The sequence below is a fragment of the Carcharodon carcharias genome, chromosome 23, assembly GCF_017639515.1.
Source record: "Carcharodon carcharias isolate sCarCar2 chromosome 23, sCarCar2.pri, whole genome shotgun sequence".
NCBI classification, from domain to species: domain Eukaryota; kingdom Metazoa; phylum Chordata; class Chondrichthyes; order Lamniformes; family Lamnidae; genus Carcharodon; species Carcharodon carcharias.
In genome coordinates, this window is record NC_054489.1 from 47,142,750 (window position 1) to 47,163,717 (window position 20,968).

Consider the following 20,968-nt stretch of genomic DNA (forward strand, 5'->3'; position numbering starts at 1 on the left):
GTGCCAGTGCCAGCGAGGGGGGGAGACCTAGACATAGCACCCGGAAACATAGATTTAAGGCACCTTAGGCACACCACGGGCTTCTCGCTGGTGCTTTTGTGTTGCCTGTAATGAGGTCATGATTAGTTTAACACCTTTGTCGTTTTGTTTCCTTAAGATCATTTTGTTATATCATTAAATTTAGACATGTGACCGTGGCTGAGGGTGACTCTTTTCCTCTGCAGGTGGACAGTTACCCGTGATGTTATGAGTTTGTTGTGTCACATTGAGCTTTATTGACCTGGCCCTTAGTTAATGTCCCAGTCCAGGCAGATGTAGCACTCGGGTATCGAATATGGAGCCTACAGCACAGGCTTTTGTTGGAGATCCATCTGAGGTGTCCTAGCTGAAGGTTCATTGGATTAAAGCCTCCAAGATGTCCCTGCCTCCCTGGAGTATCCGCAGGTCAGCGTCTACCTCCTCAGCGTTTCCCTGTGCGTGCTCATCCTCGGACTCATTGCTGGACTCAATGTGTGCAGCCGCAGACACTGCGTCTACATCTTCTTTGTCCACAGCATCGCCCCTTTCCAGCGCAAGATTGTGGAAAGTGCAGCATGCAACTACTATCAGTGACAAACGATCTGGGGGGTACTGGAGTGCGCCCCAAGCGGTCCAGGCATTGGAAGCGCATCTTGGGAAGACCGATGGTTCTCTCCACCACATCCCTTGTGGTGCCGTGGCTCCTAATGTACCGCTGCTCAGCTTCTGTTATTGGATGGTGGAGAGGCGTCATGAGCCACCTTCTGAGGGGATAGCCCTTGTCACCCAGCAGCCATCCATCCACCCGAGCCAGAGCACTGAAGAGCCCCGGCACCTGGGAGTGTCTGAGGATGTAGGCGTTGTGGGAGCTGCCTGGGTACCTTGCACAGACTTGTAGAATCTGCAGCCTGTGATCACACACTATCTGCACGTTCATGGAGAGGAAGCCCTTCCTGTTGACGAAGGCACCGGGCTCACCTGCTGGTGCCTTGATGGCCACATGTGTACAGTCTATAGCACCCTGGACACGGGGGAAGCCAGCAATGGCCGCGAAGCTTCTGGCTGCCTGGTCGCAGCAGAAGTAGATGAAGGTCAACGCCCGTCTGAACAGAGCGTCTGTGACCTGCTTGACAAGTGCGGACAGCTGACTGGGAGACTCCGCAAAGATCACCCGACCCCTGGAAAGAGCCAGAGGCATAGAAGTTGAGGGCAACTGTGTCCTTCAGAGCTGCTGGCATGGGGTGTCCACCACACAGTTAGAGGAGATCTCAGGCCCAATCATCTGACAGATAAAGTTGACTGTCTCCCTCAAGAGACAGAGCCTCCTTTGGCACTGCACCTCAGACATATTGAGGTAGCTGCTTCACCGCCTGTAAACCCTGGCAGCAGGATGGTGGCGTCTTTTTGACCCCTTCCACCTTGGGCTTTCTGTTGGCCCTGCGCCCCTTGTGCCTGCGCCTCTCCTCCCAAAGGTGGCTCCCCTGGAGTTGAATGTGCACAACTAGCCTCCTCACCCTTGTAGCCCTCCCTTCCTCCTCATAGGAGGTGCCTCCTGTGGAGAGCACAACTCCCATTCCCAGGCTAAGGGAAGGCTTCCTGAAATCTGTAGGCCCCAAAAAGGTTTCTTCCCTGCAGAGTGCTGACCTGAAGGCTGTTACTCCTGTCCAAGCAGCTGGTGAGAGTTCTGCAGTATTTCTGCTCACACAGGCAAGTCTCGGTAACTTACAAAAATAAATATCTGACTGAGCACATTCGCAACCCCACTGACCCCTCTTATCCCACCTGTGGATGAGGTTTATACAAACGTCACCTACCCGCCTGCCTGTTGCACCTGTGTGACATCCTGAAGATCGCATGGGCCCCGAAAAATCGGCGTCGGTTGGCGCCTCAAGGGCCTTAAGTGGCTCCTTAATTAATGGCGGGCGCGCATGGGGGATCATGGCACACCCGCCCACTGAAATATCGCGATGGCGCGCAGCGATGTCGGGACGCTCACCTGACCTCACCGCCCGTCATTTTACCCGTCGGCGTGCAGGGCCCGCCCACACATGCCAACGGGAAAATTCTGCCCATGATTTCAGGTGTGGCGATGGAGCAGAATCCATCCCTTATGGAAGAGAATTCTTTTGACTCAGTTGGTAACACTCTGGCCTTTGAGGTTGGGGGTTGAGCCCCATGCCAGACCTTTGAGCACACAGTCTAGGCTGACTCTCTAGTGCTGTACTGAGGGAGTGCTGCATGGTCAGAGGTGCCACCTATCATAATGAATCACTAACAAAGGCCCTTCTGCCCTCTCAGGCGGATGTTAAACATGGCACTACCCAAAGAAGACCAAGGGAGTTCTCCCTCATATCCTGGCCAATATTTATCCCTCAATCACCATCACTAAAACAGGTGATCACATTGCTGTTTGTGGAATCTTATGTCCACAAACTGGCAATTATGGTTCCTACATTAGAACAATGACTGCACTTCAAGCATACTTCATTGGCTGTGAAGTACTTTGGGACATCCCGAGGATGTGAAAGAACTTATATAAATGCAATTTTCTAACTTTCTTTATGCATCGTCCTACTGCTCACTTTGGGGATAAGCATAAATACTTGAATTATTGCGTGGCATCTCCCCATCAGTTCTTTTGATGATAATGTTAAATCATTGAACAAGAAGCCGCAATGGAATCCATTCTTACCGTTTGTGGGTCCATTACAATGTGATGGTCTAAGAAGTCAATGTTAACTTGGCAAGTTGCTCCATTAAATATTTTCAATTCAGTCATACCATCCGGGTGAGGCATAACCTGCCACTTCTGTGAAAAAATATCCTTGTCAAACATCAGGAGTTCCAGAGGAATTTGAAGTTTCTACACTACCTGCTGAGAGATGTTCAGTTCTGACCACCTTTTATAACCCTTCTCACTGCAACCTCCACCACAGCTTGGAATGAACTAGCCCTCATCTGTTGTTCCTGACACTAAGTTTGTTTGACAGTAGAAGGGGTTAGGAGTGCCATTGCCACAAAGGAGCAGATGTCACTTTGTGCCACCGCTGGAATAAGTACATGAATCAATATCTCCCAAAGACGTGGGATTGGCAACTCCATCGTCCTGTGCTCTACTAACCAGCATCAGCTCTTTATATTTAGGTACTGAGTTCATCAAAGGGAGAGCTGACTGCAGCAGGAATTGGAATATTTCCTATTTCAGGCACAAAGGGTCAACATCAAACACCCAAAGTATAGCATGAGCTAGATACAGAGTAAAGCCCCCTCTACACTGTCCCCATCAAACACTCCCAGGTCAGATACAGCACGGGGTTAGATACAGAGTAAAGCCCCCTCTACACTGTCCCCATCAAACACTCCCAGGACAGGTACAGCACAGGGTTAGATACAAAGTAAAGCCCCCTCTACACTGTCCCCATCAAACACTCCCAGGACAGGTACAGCACAGGGTTAGATACAAAGTAAAGCCCCCTCTACACTGTCCCCATCAAACACTCCCAGGACAGGTACAGCACGGGTTATTTTGTCTCTCACAATTGTATTTAAGGCTAAATGTAGCTTCAGTTAACCTGAACCACAATCTGTAGCTACCACCCTCCTCAATCAGTATTAAAATCAACCATGTACAAATATTCTCTCCAAAATGTACAAATAATTAAATGAAAGCTATAGAACAATCTGTAGCTTCCCACTGAATCAAGCCTTGCCTCACCTGAATCTGCACCTGGAGAATCCCGGTGATACAGAACGCAACAGCAGCTCCCAGCATTCCAACAGACATCCGTGTGACTGGCCTTTAGGGTAGCAACAAATCAGACAGAGTTAATCATCACAATGAGAGAGAGAGAAAGAGATAGCTAGAGAGAGAAAGAAAGAGAGAGAGAGGGTTAATCGTCAGAAAGAGAGAGAGAGTTAATCATCAGAAAAAGAGAGTGTGAATTAAATATCAGATTTAAACATCAGAACAAGGGAGATTTACTGGCTGGCATTTAATCAAGGAATTTGGGTGGTTTAAACATAAAATAGCATACCCAGAGTTACAGGCTGACATCTAATCGAGTCATTCGGTAGGGATTTATATAGAGTAACAGTTACCCGGGACAGATTACAGGCTGGATCTAATCAAGTATACAGATAATACGTGTTAGCATCAGGGCCCCCTATATTGTTAAAGTGTGACTCACCATTAGGGCCTCTGTCATAGAATCATTAAATGATATAGCCCAGAAGGAGGCCATTCAGTCTATTGTGACTATGCCAGAACTTTGGTCCTGTCATCCATACAAAACATATGAACATAAAAATTATGAGCAAGAGTAGGCCATTCGGCCCCTCGAGCCTGCTCCGCCATTCAATAAAATCATGGCTGATCTGATTGTGGCCTCAACTCTACATTCTACCTATCCCAAAAATCTTTTATCCAGTTAATCCAACTACCCTGCTCTTTCCCAACAACATTGAAAATTAACTTATCAAGTATGTATCCAATTCCCTTTTGAAAGTTACTATTGAGTCCGTTTCTGTGGTACAAATCATATAGTCTAGATTAGAACAACTGCTGCATAAAATAAATTCTCCTCGTCTCTTTAATACAAGAATCTCTACATCAGGACCCCAGTTAAAGAGACAGTCTCACCTCTGTTTTAGAGGTAGTCCCTCCATCAGCATCCCTGTTTTAGAGGGGATTTTTCATCAAGGTCCCTGTTTTGGATTACATCTCTCCATCAAGATCCCAATTATAGAGGGAGTCTCTCCATCCAGATCCCTGCCATAGACCAGGTCTGTCCATCAGGAACCCTGCTACAGAGGTAGTCTCTCTATGAGGATCCCAGTTATAGAGCACGTCTCTCTATCAGAATCCCTATTATAGGCCGACTGCCTCCAACAGGATCCCTGTTGTAGACCGATTCTCTCCATCAAGATCCCTGTTATAGAGTGAGTCTCAGCATCAGAATCCCTGTTTTAGACTGACTGCTTCTATCAGGATCCCTGTTATAGAGTGAGTCTCACCATCAGTATCCCTATTATAGACCGACTGTCTCCATCAGGACCCCTGTTACAGACCAACTATCCCCATCAAGATCCCTGTTATAGAGTGACTCTCATCATTAGAACCTCTGTAATAGAGTGATTCTCATCAATGGGTCTCTTTTGCAACAAGGATTCTCACCACTGGCCTCTGACAACACATGGCCCAGTGAAAGATTCCAAAAGAATCCAGGAGCCCTCGCATCACATGAATGCATGCATCTGTGGTTTTTCATTTATTCTCTAAGATGTTTCAGTGTGTTGGGTGAGGTGAGTTATATTGAACATTCTCGGGATGGGCTGGGTAAGGTTAGGTGGACAGATGGATGTTCTTACTGAATCAGGAGCTTTCTCTTCTCAAATTGAGGATAGATGAACCCTTCAAATAGCGGCAACAGCAACAGCACAAATAAAACGTTCAGGCTCTGGAACAGAGTAGAATCATTTTAATAAATGAAGGGCCATGAGTTAGAATAATATCCCTGCTGAGTGCGAGGGCTTGAACCTTTTAGAATAATGGAGTTCTCAGCTCTGCTAACTCTGGGGCATATAACTCTCTTCTTGCTAACTCTGGAGTTCATTTCTCTCTTCCTGTGACTGTGAGGCTCTTGACTCTCTCCCTGCTGATCCTGGAGCTCATGCCCTTCTCCCTAGGTTTGTGGAATTCATTTCCCCTTCCCTACCAACACTGGAGTTCAAATGTCCCTCTCTCTATGACTGTGAAGAGAGAACGAGCCTGTGGAAAATAGTGCCAGAGACCTACAGATGGGATAAAATCTGATAAAGAGAAAGGCTTGCTAGAATTCAAGTCGCTAATTTACCAGGACCAGATGAGATGTAATGCAATGATGCTGAGGGAAGTAGGGAAGAAATTGCAGAGACACTGGGCATAATCTTACAATCCTCCTTAGATACAGGGGGCAGTATCAGAGGACTGGAAAATTGCAAGTGTTACATTCTTGTTTTAAACATGGTGAAGGGAAAAACTGAGCAACTACAGTCAGTTTAACCAAGGTGGTGGAAAAGCTTTTAGAAACAATAATCCAGGAAAAAATTAACAGTCATGACAAGTGTGGATTAATTAAGGGAAGCTAGCATAAATTAATGAAAGGTAAATCATGTTTGTCTCATGTGATTGAGTTTTTTGATGAGGTAACAGAGAGGATTGATGAAGGTAATGAGCCTTTGACTTCATGTAATAAAAACAGAAAAAACTCAGCAGGTCTGACAGCATCTGTGGAGAGAGAAACAGAGTTAATGTTTCGAGTCCATATGACTCTTCTTCAGAGCTAAGCTTAAGTTTTTCCAGCATTTTCCGTTTTTATTTCAGATTTCCAGCATCCGGAGTACTTTGCTTTTATATTTGATTTCATGTATTTGGACTTCCAAAAGATTTTTGATAAAGTGCCACCTAATAGGCAAAATTGAAGCCCATGGAATAAAAGGGGCAATGGCAGCATGGATACAAAGTTGGCTGAGTGGCAGGAAACAGAGAGTAGCGATGAACAATTATTTTCAGACTGGGGGAAGGCATACAGTGGGGTTCCCCAGTGGTCAGTACTAGGACCACTACTTTTCTTGATCTATACTAATGGCTTAGATTTAGGTGTAAAGGGCACTATTTCAAAATTTGCAGGTGATAGAAAACTTGAAAGTATTATGAAATGTGAGGAGGATAGTGATTGATTTCAAGAGGACACAGACAGGCTGGAATGGGCAGACAGGTGGAAGGTGTAATTTAATGCAGAGCAGTGTGGAAGTGTTTTATTTTAGCAAAAATGAGGAGAAGTAAAATAAAGGTCACAATTATAAATGAGGTGTAGGAACAGATATCTGCAGGTATATGTTCACAAATCAATGAAGGTGGCAGGACAAGTTAAGAAAGTGGTTAAGATGGCATACAGGATCCTGGACTTTGTAAATAGAGGCAGAGAGCAAATAAGTTATAATGAACCTTCATAAAATACTGGTTCAGCCTGATCTGGTGTATTATGTCCAGTTCTGGGCACTACACTCTAGGAATGGCGTGAAGGCTTTAGAGACAGTGCAGAAAAGACATACAACGTTAGTTGCAGGGATGAGGGACTTCAGTGGATGAGAGACTTCAGTGGATGAGGGACTTCAGTGGCATGGATAGTTTGGAGAAGATGGGACTGTTCTCCTTAGAGGAAAGAAGGTTCAGAGGAGATTTGACAGAGATGCCCAAAATTATGAGCGGGGGGATGGGGTAGGCAGAATTGTTAGGGAGATGCTGTTCCCATTGGCCAAAGGACACTGATATAAGGGGAAGGGCAAAGAAACCGATGGTGAGATGAGGAGAAGCCTTTTTACACAGCGAGTGATTAGGATCTGGAATGCACTGCCTGAGAGTGTGGTGGAGATAGATCCAATTGTAACTTTCAAAAGGGAATTGGATAAGCACCTGAAGAGAAAAAAAAAATTACAGGGCTACGGGGAATGGGGAGGGGACCAGGAATATCTGAGTTGCTCTTGAAGAGAGCCAACTTGGACACAACAGGCCAAATAGTTTTATTCTGTACTGTAACAATTCTATGGTTTTATAATCCATATTCTCTCCATGTGATTATGGGTTCATGCTATTTGCTAGAGCAATCTAAAATGAATCCCACTGTTCCTCGCTCTCCACAATGCCCTGTCTCTTCCCGGTGTAAATACTATTGTATGAGCTATTTCCCATACCCCACTCAGAGGCATTCAGGATGTGAGAAAAGATCCCTTGAGTATGAAGGCCCAACAATTTGTCACCACTTAGAAATGTTCCTGTCCCTGGAATCAATTAAGCCAGTATCTTAGCTGTGCCCTGTCACTGCTGGAAGATCTGAGCAGGGGCTGTACCTGCAGCTGGTCAGGTTTCAGTCTGATAGATCCCACATTCCTGTCCATCTCTTGGGCCTGAAGTGTCCATCGTGAGCCCTGCTGCTCATAAAGTGCCCAGTACATTGGCAGCAGTGGGTATAATGCCAGCACGCTGTACAGCCGCTTTGCATCATTGATGATCTCTTGCTGAAAAACAGAGAAAGACAAATAACAAATACAACACTTGCAAATTAATTTCTACCTGTTGACCCATGTCAGGGGAGCAGAGTGGGGCCCAGAGTTGTCAACCCACCAGAATTGCCCTGGAGTCTCCAAAAATTAAAGTCCATTCTCCAGGGCACTGCAGTGGGCAACACTCAGGAGAAAAAAAAACCAATTGTGTTTAAAGAAAAAATGAATGTTTTGAATATTACTTACAAAGATACCTGAAGTGGGAAAAAGGTTGTTTGGCTAACAGTCAAGAATGAACCAACTCGGTAATGGAGAATCTGTTCATTTCTGAAGATGGTGGAAGATGGGGCTCCCTGTAGATGGACATGTCAGGTGACTAATGGCAGTGATATGGAGGGAGAGTGTCTGACAGCAAGAGGTCATAAGATAGCACCTCTCGGAATATGTCCCACCAGAGTTGGCAACCCTATTGAGGTCAAGGTCCTTTGTCAAGATCATGTGAGGAACATTCTACATGTCATGGGTTTGTTCCTTTGTTACACAACTTTGTGTGGCTTTTTCACTAGCAGAATGGGCAGAGGTTTGGACTTCTGTCACCGTTCTTGCCAGACAAGCGTAGTAGGGTTATAAGAAAGTGAAACATCAACATGTTTAATGTCACCATAGACTCTACAAAAGAGCATAGTAAACTCAGAAGAGCGAGGGTGTAAACCTTCCTTGTGGAGCCTGGAGAGAGACATCACAGCAGGAAACTAAGAAAACAACTGGGAAACAAAAGGTTGCTTAATGGCAAACAGCTAAAAGACCCTTTACCACCCACCCCCGCCTCCCCCCCACCACACCACCCCCTCCCCCACCCAGCCCCAGCGGAATTTATGGGCTGTTGCAAATGGGGAGGAATTCCAGTAGAACTGGATTCTGCCCCATGGTTCAGTCCCATCTCTACAGCAGAAATCATCCAATCGGCCTATTCTGAGCCAAGAATCTCAAGGCCTATCATTCAGTCCATTTCTATGCATGGTACTGTCATGGCAACAGGGAGAACAGAGTTACCTACCTCATATTTCTGGTCAGCCCAATCCAGCCAATGCTCTTTAGCTCCATCCTTTTTTTTACTCATGTACCATTTGACCTTGTTTATGATGGCACTCTGTTCAACACAAATAGGACAAAGTTTATCTATTCCATAGTGTGAGACAGAACACTAGCTGCAACTTCACCCCATCTCACAATGGGTGCCTGTCATAATAGTTCATTCAGTGATATAATCGGCATGATTCACATAATGTTTATCAAGATGTTTTTGCGCTTATCAATAGTGTTGGGAATAGGACATGGTCAGCTACAGAGTAAAGCTCCCCCTATACTGTCCCACCAAACACCCCCAGGGCAGGTACAGCACAAGGTTAGATTCAGAGTAAAACTCCCTCTACACTGTCCCCATCAAACGCCCCTGTGTCCAACAGGTTGATGTGATGCATCTAGTGTGTGGGTGAAGACAGTTAGCATGCTTTCCATTTTTGTGTGCTAGTTTATTTCTCATTTTCAGCCTACACTGCATGATAGCAGCATTGTGAAAACAAGATTCAAATGTGTAAGTCTCTCCCTGTCATTACACAGTCTCTCCATCAGCAAGTCCTCAGTTTTGCCTCCTCGTGGCACCACACAGAAACTGGGTCCCTCGCAGCCCCAGGTTGGAGCTTCAGAGGAACTCAGAGGGGACTTGGCCCCCAGTCATTCAGTGTACAAGCCCACCAGCGTGTGGACACAGCCTGGCACTCATGAACCAAACTCCCAGCTATTGACACATAGCTCCACTGCTTTATGGGTACCTCAGGAGATTTGAAGACTTATGGAGTAAACCCTGGCAAAAGCTATGGAGTGGAGCCCAAAAGCAGACTGATGAATAAATATGTCATCTTTCTGGCAACGCCTGTGACCAAACATAGTGTTTTGCATTCTTTTGGACCCAAATGAGGAGATTGAGAGGGGGGATCCCGATGTTTAGGCAGCCCTGGATATCCAAATATTTTTCCCAGGCTTGTGCCCTGGAGAGGACACTCCAGTATTTCAGCAGAATGTTAACACAACACAGGAGACAGCATCTATGGGTAATAAGCCCAACTCATAGAGAATGGATGCTACGGGCTGTCTCCGATGGTGGGAGGGATCATCGTGTCCCAGTGGTCAGCCACCACCCACTTCCAGTCAGATAGCCTTCAACAGTCAGAAGCTGACACCACAGCCCATCAGCTTCAATATTGCTTGGGGCTTAGAGTCTATGCTCAACGCATGGACAGAATCCATCGCTCCAGGCAAACAAACAAAACAATAAAAAAGAAAGAAGATGCGAAGTCTGATTAGCAAGCTGGAACATCAGGACCATGTGAAAGGGATTGACAGACAACTTGAAGCTGGTCGATAAACAGCTATACTTGACATGGAATTTGATAAGCTGAACATTGACATAGCTTCCCCACAAAAGACCAGGCTCACCAAAAGTGGCTCACTGAAAGAAAAATATTACACATTCATCTGGCAGGGAAGAATTCTGGGAAAAAGTGTTTGCAAGTTGTAGGCTTAGCTATAAGGAACTCATTACTCTCAATGATAGAACCCCCCACAAATGGTTTTCCATACACCTCTCAACTCATACAGCAGCAATTAACCTCACGAGTATCTATGCTCCAATGCTATGCTCCACTGCAGAGGTGAAAGACCAGTTCTCTGAGGAGCCATTGCTATCAGTAGAATCCCTAAGTCAGAACATCTTTACCTACTGGGGGACTTCGACGCAAGAATGGGCATGGACCATGAGGCCTGGCTCTTCTGCCTTGGACATCATGGCCTGGGAACGATAAATGAGAAAGGGCAGAGACTACTTGAGCTTTGCTGCTCCCACAAACTTTAAGTAACTAACGTCTTCTTTCAGAACAAATCGAACTACAAGGTGTCCTGGAGACATTAACGATCAGGGCATTAGCACCAGCTGGACCTGATCATCACCAAACGTAACTGTCTGAACAACATTCTCAAAACACACAGCTACTATAGCACTGACCGTGATACAGATCATTCCCTGGTGTGCACCAGGGTCAGGATGCAACCCTTGAAGTCTTTTCATTCAAAGCAGAATTTCCGTCCTCATATCAACACCAGCCATACTGCCTATCCAGCTAAAAACCAACAGCTCTATGACTCAATTGAACAGGCGCGCAGAGTGCAGAAGCGAAATGGAACATACTTCGAGACCCCATCTACAATACCGCACGCTCAACAGATGGGAAGTAAGAGCAGGAAAATGCTGATTGGTTTGAGGCTAACATCACTGTGATGGAACCTGTCACAAATAGTACACTCTCATTAATTACATGAGAGATCCAAGTGCGAAGACTCTGAATGCACTGAGAGCTGCTCAAAGTAAAGTCCAACAGGTTGCTAGGTAGTGCGCTAGTGATTACTGGTTACAACTTTGCCAAAATATCCAGGTATCATTCAACAAGGGAATTCTAGAGACATTTATGATGGAAACAAAAAGGCAGTGGATCCATCAGCAAATAATTGAAAACAAAGGCAGAGGAGATCAACACCAAATGCAAGAAACAGTTGAAGAGGTGGATGGAACACTACTTCTGAGTTGTACTCTAGGGAGAACACTGTCACCGAGGAAGCTCTAGGCCCATAGAAAGCCTGACTGTCATGGCAGAGCTGAATGTCGAACCCACAGTGGAAGAGCTTAGCAAAGCTTTTGACTCACTTGCCATGGACAAAGTTCCAGGTGTTGATGCTATATTGTCTGAACTTATCAAGCACAGGAAAATGGCGCTCCTGAAGTACCTGTATGAACTTCCCTGTCTCTGCTGGAGGGTGGAGGCAGTGCCCCAGGATGTGAGTGATGCAAAGATTGTGACACTGTACAAGAACAAGTACAACTGCAGCGATTGCAGCAAGTACCAAGGCATCTCCCTGTTTTACACTGAGGGAAAGGTATTTGCCTGTGTTCCCCTTTTCAGGCTGCAGATCCTGGCTAAACACATCTACCCTGAATTCGAATGTGGTTTTAGAATTGGAAGGTCTACAATTGACATGATCTTCTCAGCCTGGCAACTGCAAGAGAAATGCTGTGAACAAAGGAGAGTACTACATATCATCTTCATCGATCTCACTGAGGCACTTGACCATGTGAGCAGAGAAAGCTGTTGAAGCTGTTGAAGAAAACTGGCTGCCTACTGAATCTGCTGAATGTGATCTCCTCTTGCCATGACAGCATGATGGGTATGGCCAGCTATGGTGGGGCAACATCAGAACACTCTGAGATCCCCAGTGGGGTCAAATAGGGTTGTGTTCTGGCACCAAGACTCTTTGGCATATTCTTCTCTTTGCTGCTGTCATATGCCTTCAGCTCTTCTACACAGGGTGTCTACTTACATATCCAAACTGATGGAAAACTGCTCACCTAGCCCACCTGAGATTCTAGAAAACATCAGAGGTTTGGTCCAAGCTGACATTGACGCTGCTGCACGAACATTTCATACTGAGGAACACCTTCAGTGGCAAATGGATAGACCCTCTCACTATTGTAAAGAGTTTGATTTTACCATCAACATCAGGAGGAAAATGTCATGGTCCAGGATGTTGCCATTCCGCTATCTATCAGCACTGACACTGGAGATTGTTGATAGCTTCACATATTTAGGCTCTACAATCACTAGCAATCTGACACTTGATGCTGAAATCAACATGCATTGCAAAAGCTGCAGCTGCTATGTCCAAGCTGAGTAGAGAATGTGGAACAGGAACCTGACTGAGAAAACCAAACTGCAAGTCCAGCAAGCCTGCATGCTCAGCGCACTTCCCTACAGTGGTGAGACCTGGACAACACAAGCTAGACAGGAGAAAAGGCTGAACAGGGTTCCACCTTCATTTTCTCAGATTTATCCTTGGCATCTGTTAGCAGCGCAAGGTCACCAACTCAAAGGTCCTAGAGCATGGTAATTCCATCAGCATACAATCAGCGAGTCACCACACAGAAAGTGATTTGCCGCACAGACAGTGATGTTCCAAATGCTTTGTGACTTACCCATGTGGCAAATAACACTTGGCAGAATAGGTTTCCTGTAGGCGGATAAATCTTGTACGTAGAGGTGCCCAGTGCAAAAATCACTGAAAAACATGACATGTTAGCTCAGGCATGGAGAGCTAATCTCTCAGTAACGCAATTCAATTACACAAGTTCTTTATTTTAGCCTCACTGTACATTATTTACCCTGCACGCAATGACTGCAGTGTACGTCAACCATGGGGTCTATCTCAACCTGTAGGGATGGTGTGTGCACTGTCCTGCAGTCATTAATGGTGACACTTACATAATGGTAGCCATTGGTGTCCTGCTGGGCTAAGTATAAAGCCTCAAATCCAATCGATCACTAAGACTTCTGCAACATTGCTCACCCCACCTTTAAGTCAGCTTCTCACACAAATCTTTGTCCCTTCTAGACTTGACTACTGCAATGGTGTCCTTACTCACCCATATTTGTCCACCAACTCCCACTTATCCATCTCCCCAAAGTTCTGTCTTCCTTCTTAAAATTAATCTCAAACCAAATTTTTAACGATCCCTTCTTTAATATTATCCTTGCTTCTCTATGAGGCAGTTTGCAATTCATTTTAATCTTTGCCTTCCTCTCAGTTAATAGTTGATATAAACAGCTGAAACAAAAGGGAGGAGTCAGGGGTTGTGTCCTGCCACTGACACAGAAGCTAAAGGGTTTGAGCTCCAATCCAGGTAGGCCTGGTGAGTGTAGTTAAATTGTGGTCCCTAAGCACTTGGCTGGCATCCAGTCGGTTTCTCAGATCTGGCTGAAGTGATCACTGGTTCAGAATAGCGTTCCGGTTGAGTTCAAGACCCTCTCCAGACAGCGACTGGGCCACCGTTTCCACATTCTGTGTTGACATGCATTGGGGGGTACATGTATCCATTGGGTATGACTAGTCCCCAGCCCCCCACCCCACGCTTTCATGGGTAGGAGGGACTCTGTAGCCTTGGTTGGCACCCACAGAGAAAGATACTGTGAAAATTAAAACCACAAGGAAGGCTACTCTTCCCTAATGAGTGGTTCAAGACCTTCACATGTGTGACTAGAGATTGGACCTGATCTTCCCCAGAACACAATGGACAGAAACTAAAGTGATTGTAAAAATAAAGAAGCTGGAAATTTGAATTATAACAGAACATGCAGGAGATACATAGAGGGTCAATTAGCATCAAGTTAACATTTCAGTGTAACTCTTTGTTAGAACTGAAAACTGAAAGATAAATAACAGGAGGATGGGAGAAAAAGAGGTCGGGAACTGAGCACAACAGTGTTCAATCACTGAGAGGAAGGCAAAGGTTAAAATGGATTGCAAGCTGCTTCATAGAGAAGCAAGAATAATATTAAAGGTAACTTTAATTTACACTTCCCTTCTAATAAGTCGTCTACAAACACTAGCAAATCTTAACTCACCAGATGTGTGTGTTCAGCATTGAGTCCACAGAAAGCAGGTTCACACAAAAGTTAAACTTACCTAAAGCAAATAACATGGTTATTGCAGGCACTCCAAATGCCAGAGTGTAGCAGTCTGAATCAAAACACTGGACATCCTCTGTGGGCAAAGACAGAGCATAGTTAATATAACAGTAACTACCTTCACTTTCACTACACTCTCCAGTGTATGTAATACGGTACACCACTCAGACATTGGTACATACTAGAGATAAAAACAAAAAACTGCGGATGTTGGAAATCCAAAACAAAAACAGAATTACCTGGAAAAACTCAGTAGGTCTGGCAGCATCGGCGGAGAAGAAACGAGTTGACGTTTCGAGTTCTCATGACCCTTCAACAGAATTGAAGTTGAACAGTTCTGTTGAAGGGTCATGAGGACTCGAAACGTCAACTTTTTTCTTCTCCGCCGATGCTGCCAGACCTGCTGAGTTTTTCCAGATAATTCTGTTTTTGTATTGGTACATACTAGTCAGACAGTTGGACTCACTGATCAGACTTTGCAAAAGCAAAATACTACCGATTCTGGAAACCTGAAATAAAAACAGAAAATGCTATAAATTATCAGTAGATCAGATAGTATTGGTGGAGAGAGAAACATTATACCCATTCCCATTCTCTTTGGCTGTTGCATCATGAAATCTTTTGTTATTTAATCTCTCCTGCCCTCCACCCTATCACAGGCCTTCTCTTTTGTTCTTCCTGCCCCCTCTCCCCTTCCACTGCTCAAAATCTATTACATTTCAATCTGTCTTCAGTTCTGATGAAAGGTCATTGACCTGAAACATTGGCTGATGAAGGTAAATGGACTTTTGACTGACCCATCACATACCCCATGGCGGGTCTCACCAAGGTGGGGCCGGAAAATCCCAGCATTAACTATGTTTCTCTCCACAGATGCTTCCTGGCCTGCTGAATATTCCAGCATTTTCTGATCAGACAATAGTTATACTGGTCAGTAAAACGCTGCATTGATCAACTATCAGTGCACAGTTGCTAAACAGTAATAGTCAGATATTGCAATAAACACAAATAATAATGCCTACTGTGGGTCAGGTGGTAGTTTGGACAGATCAGATATCACTGACAGACACTGGGGCAGATCAGATATCACTGGAATACACTGAGATAGATCAGATATCAGTAGAATGCACTGGGACAGATCAGATATCACTGACAGATGCTGGGCCAGATCAGATATCACTGGAAGACACTGGGATAGATCAGATGTCACTGGAAGACACATGGCCAAACATGAAGCCAAAAGCCTGAACCAGTATTGGGCTCTTTTCTTTAAAGTTTCTATGTATTTATGGTCTTCCCCTCCCTATCTCAGTCATTCAGTTTAGTTAAGACTTGGGTCTGTGTGTGGTTTGTATCCTAGCAGGACACAGGCAGCTATTTCCCTCTCAGCTAGATACAATGAGCTCACTACTTACTGTCATGTGATACTTTGGAATCAGAGACCAAATTGGGCACTTTGCCCAATCTGTTTCTCATGTATATTGGAGACTGATCTCAGCCTTTCACCTTGCGGTCAATTCACCACTGTGAGGCTGGCTCCAGGTATCTGTTAATGCCACCCCAGAGCTACTGGCTGAAGAGAATTGCATTTCAGTGGCCTCCCATATTCATGGTACCTGTCCCATCAGCATTGCCGCAGAACTTTCCAGGAGTGAACTTGTGAAACAGTTTATTTCTGCAGGATATTCTGATCTTGCCACCAGGTCATCAGCTTTACTCACTGAACTTCCTCACCTCTCAGAATTGGGATGGTGATCCCTGCAATGAAAGCAGCCAGGTTCATAAAAAAGTAGAAGAATGAAAAGTACATCCGATAGCCTTTCTCCTGCCAGGAATAAATAAACCCAGTTAGTAACAGCACAGATTCCAACTCACTCTGTCCCAAATGCTGGCACTGATATTTAAACTTCCACTTTCTAGCCTTGTTCCTCTGGTAAATTTACTTCAGTTAGATGGAAGTACTTCATTGGCTGTAAAGTACTTTGGACATCCTGAGGTCATGAAAGGTGCTATATAAATGCAAATCTTTCTTTCTTTAACTCATCACAGATGTGGCAGGTGGGAACATGTTTACCATGGGCCATTGTGACCACCAGGTGACGTACTGACCCTGGAGCAGTCGGGGTGCCTCACCTCAAACCAAGAAGGACTCTTATTTCCTCCTAGAATCTGTTAGGGCAAACTTAAAGCTAAATAAATATTGTTAGAAAAGCTAATATCTGATTGGAGGGATGTGACTGTTTATTGTAAATCTCCCGGGTATATTGACTGAATTAATTAAATGAAGAGAGGGATAGATTGTTGCTTTAGACATTAAAATGTTGTCTATCCAATGGAGTGAAGCAGGTGCGAATGTTGGTTTTGTGCATGGCTACCAGCCTGAATAGGGTATGAACCCTGCATTAGAACAAGCCAGAGACTGGGCACCGTGACTCATTTAAATCAGGTTAACACGCTGTAGGCACCTGCTCCATGCTCTCAAACAGCACGCAGGCAAGGCAGGAGACAATTGCGCGTATCTGTCACACCAGAAATGGTCAGCAGATAGGTCTTGAAGGGGGAGGTGTTTAGAAGGATGGGAGGCCTGACAATGGTCTTTGGGACAACCGAGGAGGCAGGAGGAACTGGAGAAGGACAGTGCACTCTTGCTGTGCCTATGTCAGCTCTGTGCTAGAGAAATCCTGACCCACAGTCCCACTTTCACCCATAACCCTGCATCTTTCTCAATTCAAAAACACATCCAATTTTCCATTAAAATGTACAATGATTGTTGTCTGAGTTACTCAGTAAACCTAAGATAAAAACAAAATACTACGGATGCTGGAAATCTGAAATAAGAACAGAAAATGCCGGAAAAAGTCAGCAGGTCTGGCAGCATCCATGGAGAGAGAAACAGAGTTAACATTTCAAGCTCATATGACTTCTTCAGACCTGCTGACTTCTTCCAGCATTTTCTGTTTTTATTACTCATTAAACCAGTTCATCTTTTCAACATATTTACTCCAAAAAGTAATTTGGTATTTCTGTGTGAGAATCCACCCATTCTGGGCTGTGACGTGAATCGGACTTGACACTTGGTATTGGTTCTTAAGCGAATCCGCTCTTACTATCAATGGTGGAAAGGTTTTCAGCCACATCATAATTCTTGCTTTTCATTTAGTTATCGCATGCATCATGATGAAGTAATAAAAGAGAGAATTTGCATTTATGTTGCATGTCCCAAAGGCTTCAACCTGTTCATGATCCCGGGCTGCTATTTGAAGAAGAGCTGGGAGTTCTCCAACATTCCTCGCTCAAAGATTCACCTCACTGTTGTGTGTAGAATCTTACAAATATACGAACAATGACAGAAAAGTCAGGCACAACTGCAATGCCTTACTGACAATCCCCACTCCACACAAAACCTTACGATCTCGTGGGAAAGGCAATAAACCAGATAAAGACCCAGGCCAATTATAGGAGGAAATATGGAACCTTCCCTGTGATACCTTTAGATGATTGAAACTAGGCCAGAATCCCTTGCAGTCCTACCTTTTTGTAAGACATGATCTCTGCCCCTATCTGTAACGGGTTCAGTTCTTGCTTGAAGGAGTGAGTCAGTTAGTCAGTGTTGCTGTGGTTCATTTGGCCCCTGTGTCTGTCTATAACTAGTGACTCTTTCAAAAGTAATTTATGCTAAGCACATTATAATGTTTCTCAGCAATGTGAGGAGGCACTTTCCTTATTTTAGCAATAGTCCGATCTTTCCCATGTTATTGCAGTAAGGGGTTTATTAGATAGAATTAGACATAATTTACAGTGGAGAAACAGGCCATTTGGCCCAACTGGTCCATGTTGGTAGTTATGCTTCACTCGAGCCTCCTCCTACCTCTCTTTATCTAACTCAATTAGTATATCCCTCTATACCTTTCTCCCTCATATGTTTATCTAGCTTCCATTTAAAAACAACTTTCCAACCCAAACTCTCAATAACAGATGGTCAGTGTGTCCTCACCTCTTTTCCGCCAATCTGATCAGCACCAAAGGGTGACACACTGGATCGGATTCCACCAGATCCCAGGGAAATGAAGAACAGCCCAATGTAGGCACCCATCCTACAATCAGAAAGAGAGTCCAGTCAGTCTTTACTGAGTATAGGTGATGTAGGAGCAGTGAAGTGGAGGGGAGCACAGTAGGCCATGGGCTCAACTTTAACTCACAGCAGGAATGGGGTGATAGGAAAATCTCCCCCTCCTCCCCTAAGGAGAGTTCAGCATGAAGCTGGGGCCCTTTTAACATGAGGATCTCATATCTATAAAGCAGCACTGTACCCCATCAGGAACTGGAGAAGTGTCATTGTGGCCAGCAGGAGCAGGAATGGGTCAGGAGCTTAAAAATACTGGGAGCTATTCCCTAACATGAAGTTAGCAATGGGGAGGGAAGGGGTTTGAATGAAGGTCTCAGCAATGAGAGGAAGAGGAAAAACTGAGACTAGGGAGCCCAAGGACTCCTGCTCCCGTACAAGGATTCCACAGAAAGGTAACATTAGTACTCATTGAGGCCTTTTCCAGCTCTCTGCCGTCTCCCAGCAAGTCCTGCTGTCTAGTTTGGCTCTGCGCAAGCTTTCCATCATTTTAAGTTAAAATGCGTTGCAATGCCAACGACATTATTAGGCACAAATCTTTTATATAAAGTAGACGCCTGCCTGCTTGGGAACGGCTGCCCTGTCTTGCCCGATCTTAGGTCACTTAAGATGGTGGTGGGGTGGGGCAACGAGCGCAGGTGTATTATCGACCCCTTCCCCCTCTGCCCCATGCCATCTTAAACCCCACCACCCTTTCCCCCCCCAATCATACTCCCAGCAGAATGGTAGGTAAGATCAACCCTCATGTGCTGCTGAACTATACCATCGATTCTGTGGTGTAATCATGTTTCCATCTTTCTACAAATGGTGAACTGCCCAGTCTTGGCTGCTGGACAAAGCTACCAAATGTCAGTCGCTTTTCCTAAGGAGGGGGCAGAATTTCAGAGCAGAGGTCATCCAAGATGCCTGCAAAAACTGTCTAAGTTTCTTGAAAATCCTCTCGATTGTCCTTAATAGTTTCTGCAGCAACCATCCATGAAATCTCCATAGCCCCTGAACCAGAGGCTCTTTACAGATCTTTCAGACTCAATTCAGAGACCCTCCATTGACTACTGGACAGGTCCTCCAGGAAACCCCCAAACTCCTTAAATGCCTGCTCCATCAAACTATCCAGGGTCAAGAGTGATCACATTATCAGGTGCCCGACCCAGGAACAGGATGGGGCAGGACACGTGACACTGGTCTTGGCAGTGCCAGCATATTTTTGCCACCCCTGACTGACCTTCTTTACAAGGGTACTAGGAAGAATACTTCAGGTTTTGGTGAGGGATAGGGGTCTCGGCTAGGGTTCAGCCACATTGGGTCCATTTCACCTCCAGGATGTTCAGCACTAGGTAGGTGGGGCCAAGGAAATACCAAGTGAGGGAATTTCACCTCCCTACAACCCCCATTGCCAGCCTTGCCTTTCTGGCAACAGACGCAATGTTTGGGGTGTGTAGAGGTATCTTCCCAAAACAGTCTCCCCCCAACAGAGTCTCGAAGCCAAGATGTGTCCAAGATGTACCAATGTGGTCCACACCCACGCTTTCAATCAACTAATATCAGGAGCGGACCTACAACCCTACGAACCTTTAGGTCCCCTATGTTAGTTCCAAGGAACAAAGACTCATGAAGTGGGAGATTTTGATTATGGCTTGGCCGCCAGTCCCCATTACAAACAGGTTCTTGCCATTATGAGGCTCCCATCTCCTTTATATTGTCCAGGTGCAACACAGGCTGCCAGACAAGCAATACTCAAGACTCAGCACAGGAAATTAGGCCAAAGCTATCGTAACGGATGGCGGGAGGGAGGGGGGGTTGGTGGTAAGAGAGGTGTGGGGTAGGGTTTGCAATCACTGGGGGGGGGGGGGGGGGGGGGGGGGGCAAAAGGTCAGATTATGTTTTGTGGGCCCTGAAAATTCACTCCTGCTCCTCTGAGTCCCAAAAAATATAATCCGACACTTACCTTTGGGTAGGTGGAATTGATCTGAGTCTACACTGCCCTGTACTCTCATAAAGTAGGTAACTAGGAAACTATTTACATCTTAGAAGCCAGGTTTCCAAATCAAAAGTGTCATATCACCTGAAACATAGGTGGGCAATGTGCACACCTGGCAGTAGGCCCCTTTCAAAATGGCACCAACTGGATTGTTGGTTTTTAATGGGATGACAAAGCTGCCAACCCCAATCTGAGGTCATTCCTACCCCAGGAATACCTGGTGAAGAGGTTGAGAATCGA

The 20,968-nt window shown here is 45.3% G+C and overlaps 1 protein-coding gene across 3 annotated transcripts in view; it reads right to left on the minus strand.

Annotated features, from left to right (window-relative positions):
* LOC121269030 (solute carrier family 15 member 2-like) overlaps positions 1-20,968 on the minus strand; it is a 169,856-nt gene that overhangs the window by 59,547 nt on the left and 89,341 nt on the right. For all 3 annotated transcript variants that reach the window (XM_041173417.1, XM_041173418.1, XM_041173416.1), the window contains 9 exons: positions 18,622-18,721; positions 16,362-16,452; positions 14,626-14,703; positions 13,139-13,221; positions 9,116-9,208; positions 7,906-8,073; positions 5,386-5,474; positions 3,734-3,815; positions 2,711-2,827 (listed from right to left, as the gene is read on the minus strand). In XM_041173417.1, coding sequence (XP_041029351.1) covers positions 2,711-2,827; positions 3,734-3,815; positions 5,386-5,474; positions 7,906-8,073; positions 9,116-9,208; positions 13,139-13,221; positions 14,626-14,703; positions 16,362-16,452; positions 18,622-18,721 — 901 coding nt within the window. The remainder of the gene's footprint in view (positions 1-2,710; positions 2,828-3,733; positions 3,816-5,385; positions 5,475-7,905; positions 8,074-9,115; positions 9,209-13,138; positions 13,222-14,625; positions 14,704-16,361; positions 16,453-18,621; positions 18,722-20,968) is intronic.